Source organism: Sinocyclocheilus rhinocerous, unplaced genomic scaffold (genome assembly GCF_001515625.1).
Source record: "Sinocyclocheilus rhinocerous isolate Xijiao unplaced genomic scaffold, SAMN03320098_v1.1 scaffold1419, whole genome shotgun sequence".
In the NCBI taxonomy this organism is placed as follows: Eukaryota; Metazoa; Chordata; class Actinopteri; order Cypriniformes; family Cyprinidae; genus Sinocyclocheilus; species Sinocyclocheilus rhinocerous.
The window spans coordinates 680,347-691,836 of record NW_015664679.1 but is presented as its reverse complement, the minus strand read 5'-3'; the positions used below and the strand labels follow the sequence as shown (position 1 = coordinate 691,836).

Sequence of the window (11,490 nt, the reverse complement as noted above, 5' to 3'; positions counted from 1 at the left end):
GTTTCACAATTTGAGTTGAATTACTGAAATAAATGAACTTTTCCACGACATTCTAATTTATTGAGATGCACCTGTATATATATATATATATGTATGTGTATATATATATATATATATATATATATATATATATAAATTAGGGATGTAACAATATTATCAATATCGCGATAGCAAAACTGTCTCGATATTATCATGGTCATTTGACGATATGAAATGATAGGTCTTCCGGGCAAAAAGTGTAGTTTTTGAAATATATCTGAACTTCAAATTAAAAGCTCTACTGCCATTTCCGTCAAAATAAAAATTTAAAAGTGCAGTACGAATTGCTAACAGCTAACGGTTTAAATGCAGGAAATTAGGAAAGAAGTATTTTAATTTCCCTACTGTAGTGTAAAGCAAAAATAATATACCTATGAAATATTCATTTTCATTTATTTTACAATGGAATTGTTTTACAATATATGGCTATTACTGTCGTTGTTGTTGTTGTTGTTGTTATCATTATATTGTAATGGCTGATGAAAATTCAGCGCTGTGTCGGAATAAATTATATTTTAAAGTATATTAAAGTAGGAAACCAATGTTAGAAATTGCAATAATATTTCACAATATTATTGTTTTTCTGTATTTTGATCAAATAAATACAGCCTTCATGAGCATAAGAGACCCCATTAAAAACAGCAGTGTATTTATTTATTTTTTAATACTATTAAAAAATATTAAATACTTTTATTCAGCAAGGATGCATGAAATTGATTTAAAAAACAGTTAAGAGATTTATAAGATTTCTGTTTCCAATAAATGCTGTTCTTTTGAACTTCTGATTTCTGACAGATCATGTGACACTAAAGACTGGAATAATGACTGCTAAAAATTCAGCTTTGCCATTACAGGAATAAATGACATTTTTAAATATATTAAAATAGAAAACTGTTATTTGAAATTGTAATAATAATACAGTCTAAATTTTACTGTGTTAAACATATGTAGCCATTGTGAGCAGACTTCTTTCAAAAACATTAAAAAAATCATACCAACCCCTAACTGTTGCGTACTTGTACATATGTGCACATTGTTAACAGAAAATTTGTCATATGAAATGATAGTAAATACAGCAATATAACTATATTTTTTAATTAAAAATATGAAAGGATTCTACATGCTCGTGAGTAGTGGTTAATGTACATGCCCTCACATTCTAGACTAATAATAACAGCATGATCGGTTGATTTGTGGAGCATTAATTGGTGTTTGTTTGCTATTGCAGTGACGCATGTTATAAATACATATGGACCTCAAACCAGAGGAACACACGCTGAGCTGGCAGACCAGCAGCAGGGATCCATGAACAGAGACTGTGGAAACCCTGCCGTGGAGGAGAGGCTCCAAAACATGGAATCTCACCTTAAACTTCCACCAGGTACGTGAGATCCATAGAAGAGCAATACAAAGTTAAATGTCCTAATGTTTCACATGCTGACAGATGAACATTCTACTGTTACTGTATCTGTAGCAGGTCCAGTTCCTCAAAGCGTTTATCAGCGGCTAAAGAAACTTGAAGATCGAATTCTGGAGCTTGAGGGTCTTTCCCCAGAGTACTTCCACTCCACGGTAAGTGGTAGGAAAAGAGCGAGAGAGAATGTGTGTGTGTGTGTCCTTGTTTGTTGGAGGAGTGGATGATCAGATATTGAATTAGTTTGTTCATTCCACAAGTTCCACACTCTTTGAACATCCACAGTATCTTATGAACACTGAGAACCACACATTGAGTGATTTTGATAGGGAGTTGTTGTTTTTTCTTGTTCTTTTTTAAATGAATCACAACATTAATAAATATATTCAACCTTCCTAATACACAGTGTGTATGTATTCTAAAAATAAAATGGTAGAGAAAAGTGGTTAAAATGAATGTTGACATGCCACTGGAGCTCTTTTTGAGACAGTTTGTACTTTTTTGTCTTAATATGAATATTAAAACAGTGTCCTACAAAGTGATATTCACTCAAATTTATATTGGTGTTTTGAGATATTAGTAAAAATGAATTAAATTCAATAAAACTTAATTGCACAGCTTGACAGTTGCACCTGACTGGCATTAAGAAAAGAGCTTGAAAATGTGTCTGAAGAAGCAAACGCAAAGATAAATGTCTTTAAAAAAATGTCAGGATATATAAAGAACTGGAAAGGTAGATGCCAATATTGAGATATCCTGTTTTCTGGGCCATATATAATTGTTGCTCATTTTCTAAGGAGAATCTCCCCTCATTTATTTTGAAACATGATGATTTCACCCTGACCTTAACCATTAATGTGGCAAATTTGAGTGCAGATTGTTTAATGAATCTGTCACAATGCAATACAGGCTTTGCAAAGAGTCTTGCTTAAGACAAGCACTGTTGCTCATGTCACATGCAAAGGAGCATTTCTTTAAAGGCACAGGGTCAAAGAGAGGGTTGTGCTTTATGCAGTACCATTCCAGAGGCTTTTTCTGTTGTTGTTGTTGTTGTTGTTTTTTTTCTCTCTTTTTTTTTTTTTTTTGAAATACTTTTATTCAGCGAGGACATATTAGGTTGAAGACTGGAGTAATGATGCTGAAAATCCAGCTTTGCATCACAGGAATAAATTACATTTTCATATATATTAAAATGGAAATTGCAATAATATTTCACAAAATTAAATTTTTTCTGTATTTGTATCAAATAAATGCAGCCTTGATGAGCATAAGAAACTTATTTAAAAAAACATTGAAAATCTTACTGATCCCAAACTTTTGACCAGCGCTGTATATATATTTATATATACAGTGCATTCAGAGAGTATTCAGACCCCCTTCACTTTTTTTCAATTTTATGTTGCAGCCTGATTCTACAGTTGTTTAAACTTACTATTTTTCTCATTAATCTACACTCCGAACCTCATAATGACAAAGTGAAAACAGAATTTTAGAAATGTCTGTAAATTTATTAAAAAGAAAAAACTGAAATATCACATTTACATAAATATTCAGACCCTTTACTCAGTACTTAGTTGACATGTATTTCACATTTGTAAAAACATTGTTTTTGCTATATTATTAATTAATTAAATGCCCCCTTGATAAGACATTTGAACTTTTGAAAGGTAATCTAAGTCTACACCAAGGGAAACGATTAAATGCTAAAAATGACAACCTAGACTGAGTTTGTGCCACTGACTTCTCTGTTTGTTTTTATACTGTACCGCACACGTCCTTGTTACGCTGAAGACTTCTCACTTATGTGTTTCCTCCTGCGCTCACGACAGTCGACCGGAGAGTTCTTCAAAACCATTAAAAGCTGATATGAGTGATATTTTTTTCCCTCACTTCAGAATTTGTTATCCCTGTCAGATTGTAGCCCATCAAAGTTAGCTGAGTAAGTGCTCTTGAACCGTTTCTACGCCTCCTCTCACCAGCTTCACTTAGTTCAGTGCTGGGCTGAAAGCTAGCTGATTTCCATGTCCTTTACTGTGTGTGTGTATTGCTTGTAAAGTGGGACATTGAGTGCCGTCAAATATGCTGATCTTCTTAGTTTGCGGCGCAGCTTTCAGCAAGTCGAATGAATTAATTGAACTCTGCTGACCAGGGTGAGCAGATATCATGCATCTGCCAAGTGGGCCATATGCACACTGAAAAGTGATTTAAAATGAAGACAAATTATGGGTAATAGATAAGAAGAGATGGACAGAATAAATGAAAGGGCCACTGGGTGACAGAAAGAATCCCGATGGCCCCACTTAATACTGTTAATTAGTGTAAGTCTATGGTGGCTCGGCTCTGTTGGCAGTGATTGAGTGATGCTGAAGGACATCTCTGTCTCTGTTTCATACTCTAATCATGTGCCGTTTCTGTCCACTTACACTTGTACTTGGTTCAATTTATTGTTTTGGCTGCCATTACACCCCCACCCCCTTCTTTTTTTCTGTGAAAAACAGCCATGTAAGAGATTTTTGTTTATTCTGATATTGAGATAAATGCTTTGCCATTTATTTGAATGACGACTGATGTGCATTGTTCATATAAATCTGCATTCATTTCATGCTTTTATTTCTTTTTACCTCAGAATTACTCGCACAAACGACCTAAAGCTTCAATGTCGCAGGTAAGTTCCATTACTGATGCATTTGCGTATTCATGAAGGGAAAAATATGAAGGTCCTGCTGTTCAATGAGAACGTATTAGCTGATGAAAACGTCCTTGTTTTCACAGAGCTACAGTCTCGCTGAGCTGGATGGGAAGATCAGTGCCGTCAAAGCTGCCTTGATGAAGAAATCCAGCGAGTTCCAACCCACAGACGCAGGGGAGTTTTCATTCTGACTCTTGGATTCAACTGATTTTTTTATGCCTTCTCATTATGAGTTAGATCTTCTGTTTTGGTCATGTACAGAATTGTGATGAACATGGATTTCAGAGTAGATTTGGGTTTTGTGTGCCGCTGAATATTTTATATCTGTAATGTACGTTTTCCTTTGTCATGTATGTTTACTTATGTACATCACTTATGTAAATAAATTCATGCATCCAAATTCTTATGCTGTTTTTTTTATTTGAACATTCCTTTTCCCAGCTTATACAATGTGTAATGTGTTTGATTGTGTACAATGAATTTAGAGGCTCAAAATACTGTTTTTTTTAATTGAAGAGAAAAGAGGAGTTGTGAGGGATTAGCTCCCATGTTATATAGTTGCTGTTAAAGAAAGGGTAGAAAGTACTAACCATTTGGAAGATTTTTATAAAATGATTGATGGCATGCATATATATGGTAACAATTTTGTAACCGTATTATTGTTCTTGATTTTTGTAGAATCTGTTTTTATTGTGTACTTAATTGTACTTTATTGTTTTTAATTTTTTGTACTTAAAATAACCCAATTGTAGTTTGATTGAGATTAACTGGAATGCACAAAGAAAAAATTTTTTTTTTAAATGAAAAAAAAAAAACACGTTAGTTTTTTTATCTGTTATCTGTTTTTGCAAATGAACTCTTCAAATAATACTGAAAGGATAAAGAACTGTTACAGACATTAAAATTATGAGAAAATATCTCTCAAAATATTTTCTGGAAAAATGACGGACATTCAGGCTATTTTGCTGTTTCTTTTTTAAATGTGCACGAAATATTTCAAGAATAATTCTTAAGCAGCCATGTCAGCAAGGGGCCCATGAATATGTTAACATGTAAAAACCGATCTATGATTATTACATGTGATTGAAGGTAGAGGTGACTGCTTAAAGAATATGTGAATGTGATTGCAAACGGCAGGCAGTGTGAGCAGACAGAAGTCGCTGCTGTGAATCACAGCATTTAACTCTACCCTCTCACTAAATGCAAGATCAGCATATTAATGAGTTCTATATAAGAATTTAAAAGTGTCAATTATATTTTTGTAAAGTTGGAAATTGAAATAGCACTGCATTGATTTTAAACATAAATGTATTTATTTATATATTTTTTCTTTCTTTCTTGAAGCTTTTGATAATAGAAAATTAATAGAATTGTTCACCCCAAAAGGAATTTACTCACCCTCATGTTGCTCCAAATCTGACAGACTTTTGAGAATCAATGGAAACAATGGAAGTCAATGGTCAACTTTTTTTCTGCAAGAAAGTCATGCAGGTTAGGAACAACATGAGGGTGAGTACAATAAATGGTGACTGAATTTTCATTTTTGGGTGAACTATCCTTTTAGGACTTTAGACTGGACAGATCTTTACTGGAAGAAAACTTATTTAAACTACACATCGAAAAATCTTATATATGTTAAAGTCCAACAGAGGAGCAAGTTTGGATCTTGCTGTACTTTTATTGCACAAGCTGTATACCTTGGGTTCCTGTTCCTCTCAGCTCAGACCCACATTCACAATCCCGACAAAACTCCATCACGACAGGTAATTAAAACTGCCTGAGTGAAGGCTTGTCAAAACACGGGACTTGTTGGAATTCTCTGTGTGAGGGCTGCGATCTGTTGTAACAGTGAAGTGGGAAGCAAAAGCTGACTCCTCCAGGTGTTCTACCAGACCTCTTTCATTTTTTCTCCAGCTTTCTGAGCCCGAAAAAGGCCCGCAATGCACCCTGGGAGGTGTGTACTTGAACAGTAACAAAGCAAACGGAGGGAGTTGGCCATTGTTACCCCTCAGCTTTTGTCTCAGGCTTGGACCCTTATGTAGCTTAAGAGAACAAATCGGCCTGACAATAACAAATGGATTATAAAAGTGAATTAAGGCTTTTGTTCTGAAGTAGAGCTCGTTTGTCCCTGTGGTCATTAAGCTGAGAACGCAGGCAGGTGAAGAATAGTCTACATCAGTGATTGTCAGTCTCTGTCCTTTGTTGACTTATTCTACAAAGTGGTTCCTCATTTCTTTTCTTTTTTCCTAAATATATGAGACTTGAGTAATCTTTTACATTTTAGTGATAGACAATCAATGCATTGCTCCTCAACCACCATAAATGGCAAACAAAATCAATTTTTTTACAAGTAGAAGCATACCAAAAACGCAGCGTATTTCACGACCCAAAGAAGCCTGTAGAGCAGTCAACGGCTATATTCTCATGATTTTATAAGGGTAGAGGGGGACGTTTTGAGGCCCCTGGAGGATTAACTTCGTTCCCCATCCACTTCACCCAGCCATTCTGTCTGTAGCAAAAGGTACTTCCGTCCCGATTCGTTTACTGGTTTCTCTCTGTCACACGCTTTCTCGCTCTTTCGCTACCTTTTACTATCTCTTGTGTTCTGTCTGTATGTGATTAAGACTTTTTGCAAGTCTCAAGAAAAGCCAGTTAGGTTTTTCTCTTTTTCTTTGGCTCTCCTGCATTGTGCGAGGGAGAGACACGGACTCATAACCATTCATAACTCCCAATTCTTAATGGGCTTCAACCCTCCAAAAAGAAGGAAAGAAAGCTCCCCCCCCCTCTCCTGTGACTAGTCAGCTTCAGTCTTTCTTCCCCCCATGGCTCTGTGTCAAAAAAGACTGTTGCTCGTTTGTGCGGGGAACAATGGCGAACAAGGCTGAATCTCTAGCACTGAACAAAAGGAAGAAAACAGGTTTTTCATTCTGCGGAACATTAGATTCTGACACATTTTAACATGGCAGCTTTTTTCCCGTCCTGAGTGCATTGGCTAGGCTCTTTAAAAAGGACCACCTGTTGGCTAGCAGGCTGCTCTTCATTACGCGAGCAACTATTATCACAGAGAGAGGAGCTCCGCAGGGGAGTTCTGAAGTTAACCCTGCCGGTCTGAGCCATGCAGCAGGAAGTCGCACGCTACTTCAAGAGGTGTCTGGATGTACTTTTTTGATTTTCCAAGTTTTAATGGAATGTAGGTAAATCAGCAAGGCATTTCATTAAACAATGTCTTGGTAATGACCATTTGTCTGACTTGTGCATCAGGCAAGATGTTTTTTGAATAGTTAACAGATAGGAATCTGACTTTATTATTGCATCTCAATGACAAGATGTACAACCACACAGTACATTACAGACCTTTCAAAAAATAATGTAGTATTTTAAAAAATATTGTAACAAATACAGTTAAAAGAAATCAATCAAGATAATCACCGTCAAAAACACATATTCACAATGAAGAGTTTTCCCTCAATAAACTCCAAATTTGCTGCTTATTAATAGTTAGTAAGGTAGTTGTTAAGTTTAGGTATTGGGTTGGGTTAAAGGATCTAGAATATGGTCATGCAGAATAAGGCATTATTATGTGCCCAATAAGTACTAATAAACAGCCAATATGCTAGTAATATGCATGCTATTAAGCTACTAGTTAATAATGAAAATTGTTCCTTAAAATTAAGTGTTACCCAAATAGTTATAAAATCAACAAGTTAGACAGATAGATAGATCTAGAGAGAGAAAGAAATAGACTAGAATAGAATACAGGCAACTATAAACAAATATAAAATACATAATATGACAGTCAATGAGCATATTCTAGAAATCCCACTAAGGATTTAAAAAAATCAAAATCAAAATATCAGGGTTTGGCTAATTATTTACAGCCAGACTCATACACATTTTACCAGAAGGCATCTGTGAAGTTGACCAGAAATATATCAAAATTACACCTATCACAATCCAGATCCAAATCAAATTTGCAAGTCTTAATTTTTAAATTACTAAAATGCTCCAAAATTTACCTAAATTTTAATCCATGATGATTTAGTTAATCAGAATACGTTTATCCTGGAATTCAAACCCATGACCTTTGTTAGCGCCGTGCTCTACCAGCTACTGGAACAGAACTAAAGATACATATTTAAACTAAAATAATCGAGAGGGATATAAATGCTAATTTGTCCCCATTCTCAAGCGCAATTCAAATTGAAATGAAAGGCAATATATTTAGAAACCTTTGACCATATATGTACAGATGCTGCCCAAGCGGAGTCAAATATAACATCCTTCCTAACAGCCAAAGGGCTGTGTGGCAGTATCTAGGCTTGCTGGGGTTAAAATGTGGCAGTTATATTGCCAGGATGGAGCAGCGGGAGCCGAATTCAGGCAATTACAATCAAGTCAGGGCGCAGTTAGAGCGTGGGCCTGGAACATGAGTAGGATGCTGATGAGACACTTAGCCACACAGCCTCAGCCATTGGCCCTCTCCGCTGACTGCCAACCCCCCCTGCTGGACGGCCTTAGATCCCTGCATCCCATACTTGCACATACTCACGTTCAGCCAGGAGAGCATCTGTGTCATTGAAAATCGTAAATATGCGACGTAAGGACTGCTCTGGTTGACTATGTGGAGGTGGACGTTTGTATATTACCCTCTCAAGCAGCTGAATTGTGTTTTATTGTCAAACACGAAACACTTGACGACTTATGTCGTGATTTAGTAAGTATTTACAAGTTTTCCCATTAAGGAAATGTATTAGTCATGCAGGAAATGGTATAATTGGCTCTCACGATATCGGCGAGAGTCGCGCAACTCATATTGTGACCTTGCGAAAACATGCTGCAAGGAGTCTTTCCACCTTACAAAAATCGAGCTTTTCAAGGAGAATGTACACCTACACTCACGCTCCAACACAAATATGCTCTTGAACATCGATGCATTAGGTTGCACACCTGAGGCCTGTGCCTGCCCTGTGTGAGCTCTAATCTAGGGTCCATTCATCAGTGTGGGCCCGTCTGACACACATATGCGAGAGGTGGGGGTGTGTTCCCAATCCTGATTACTCCAACCCATCCCAGCTTCACTCCGGCCTCCTGCAACGCCAGCATCTACACAAATCACTTTTGCCCTCCTTCTGGCGGCAGAGTCACTGTGCATTGAGAGGAAGACACCTGAAAGCAATTAGGAGCTCAACCGTAGCTTGGAACTAGTGACTTTTCGAGAGCTTTTCAAACTTTTTTCCCCCCACTGGTTGATGTTTTTGTCATGTGAAGACACAAACCTGATTCCGAAGCACTTGAGATGCTTTGGAGCCCAGCTGCTTCGAAACAAAAATGGGATATTTTTAGTAATCGCACGAGGAGAAGCGTAACTTCAACATGACATTCTTCTGGATTCCTGAAGCTTGTAGCTGCTGAAATGCAAAACAGCGCATTGCAAGTTTCTATCGTGGCATGGAAACCTCATCTTGCTGCGTCTAAGCTGTAATCCACATAAAATATGTTTACGCATGTCTCATGTCTCGGCAGAGCTCTGTTTTGGGCTAGATTGCTAGTTAGACACCTCAATTTACCCGTGGCTTTCTCTCACTTGATGTTTTGGAAGCCACTTCCCATCTGTATTGTCGACTTGGGGGTTCTGTTGTCCTGAAACACCTCTCGCCCAATTCCTCTCGTAATGGCTGTTTTTTAACAGCGCTTTATCTTCCCCCTGGATCCCAGGCACTGGTCTTGGAGACTCCATTCTTTCAAATTATTCCATTTTTGCACAGAGAGAAATTGGATTGTGTTGATCCCGTTTTTGCAGCAGGGAAGGTGGCCGTAGCATTATCCTCGGTTTACACTGGTGACGGAGAGGCAATCACACAGAGGCCTCACTCTGACACAAACACTCAAGCCTTTGGACGAGGAAATTACACCACAATAAGCTTGGACTCTGTGTTTCGAGGTCAGAAACTGCCTCACAAACACACACGTGCACACACAAGAGTCATAGTGCGATGTGATCACCTGCTGAAAGGCATTATCCATATCACTAGATGTCTCATTTATTTTCTCATTTTGTTCAGTCAAGTGTATTTTCTGTGAAGAGCCAATAAAGTCAATATCTTTTGTTAAGGGAAAGTGACAACATTTGTATGAACCAGCTTCACCTCTATCAAGGTCTTCTAGTTTAAAAACAAATGTTTACACACCCCCCCTAAAAAAAAATGGTGGTTTAAAACTCACTGTACAATAGTAGGGTGTTGTGGGTAGTTGCCAGGGTGTTGATAGGGGGTTTATTTACTGCATAGTCTAGGCCCTACAAAAATAAGTCTATGGGATTGTTTCACCTGTTAGAAGCAAAAAAATGTCAAAAGTAACAGCTCAACAAGCCACACAATTTTAGTTATCATTCAAGGGCGGGATGTGTTATGCACCAAAGTTTAAGGTTTTGTTTGTTAACCCTAAAAGCCTGTTCACATTAAAGAATATTAACTATAACGATAACTATAGCCCACACCAATGGTTTATTCTAAAGTCAGATGGCTTCTGATTGGTTGTCAGGTTTAAAAAATGGTAACACTTTATTTTAAGGTGTCCTTGTTACAAGTTACATGTACTTACTATTATAATAACAATAAATTATGCATAATTACATGCAAGTAACCCTAAGATAAACCCTAATCCTAACCCTAACCATGTAGTTAATTAATATTACTCAGTACTTAAATGTATAATTACACTGTAACAAGGACACCTTAAAATAAACTGTAACCTAAAAATAATCAATCTTAAAGTTATTCCATAGATTGTTTCTTCACCATTTTCCGCTTGTTAAGTCATGATGTAAAGCATGGGCGTCGCTAGGCCATTTTTAGGGGGGCTATAGCAGTTCTTGTATGTGCAGTTCTTTGTCGTAAATCCAGTTTACAAAATATCATGGGAGAGCAATAATCGGTTGGTTCCCCATCTACTGTAGCCTAAGTTTTCACTGCGTTCACCCCTCATCACACCACAGCTGTTTCCTCCAGCGAAAATGAAGCACATATGAACGCATACTTTATAAAACGATCATGTTGCTATTTTCATTTGAAAATTTAACTTTCAATATAATACATATTCCAATGCATGTGGCAAAGAGGTTTGCATAGGCCTACTTGAGATAAGGAATACTAGAAATGCAAACAATAAAATTTTGTGTTTGTAGCCTACAGTAAACAGGTTGTGTGTGTGAGATCATGAAGACTTGAATTTGGCTTATTCAGTACTCAAATGTTATACCTATCCATGCAATACAGTGGAATACTGCAATAAGTTTAGTATACGACTATTAATCAAACATTTTTTATTTTATATATATATATATATATAT

General features: G+C 36.8%; 1 protein-coding gene across 1 annotated transcript in view; it reads left to right on the top strand.

The window, feature by feature from the left end:
• Positions 1-4,545, top strand: part of LOC107730215 (MAP3K12-binding inhibitory protein 1-like) — a 9,244-nt gene extending 4,699 nt beyond the window's left edge. The window contains exons 6-9 of the mRNA XM_016540977.1: positions 1,268-1,420; positions 1,514-1,611; positions 4,080-4,118; positions 4,226-4,545. Coding sequence (XP_016396463.1) covers positions 1,268-1,420; positions 1,514-1,611; positions 4,080-4,118; positions 4,226-4,333 — 398 coding nt within the window. The 3' untranslated portion in view covers positions 4,334-4,545. The remainder of the gene's footprint in view (positions 1-1,267; positions 1,421-1,513; positions 1,612-4,079; positions 4,119-4,225) is intronic.
• Positions 4,546-11,490: the final 6,945 nt, after the last annotated feature.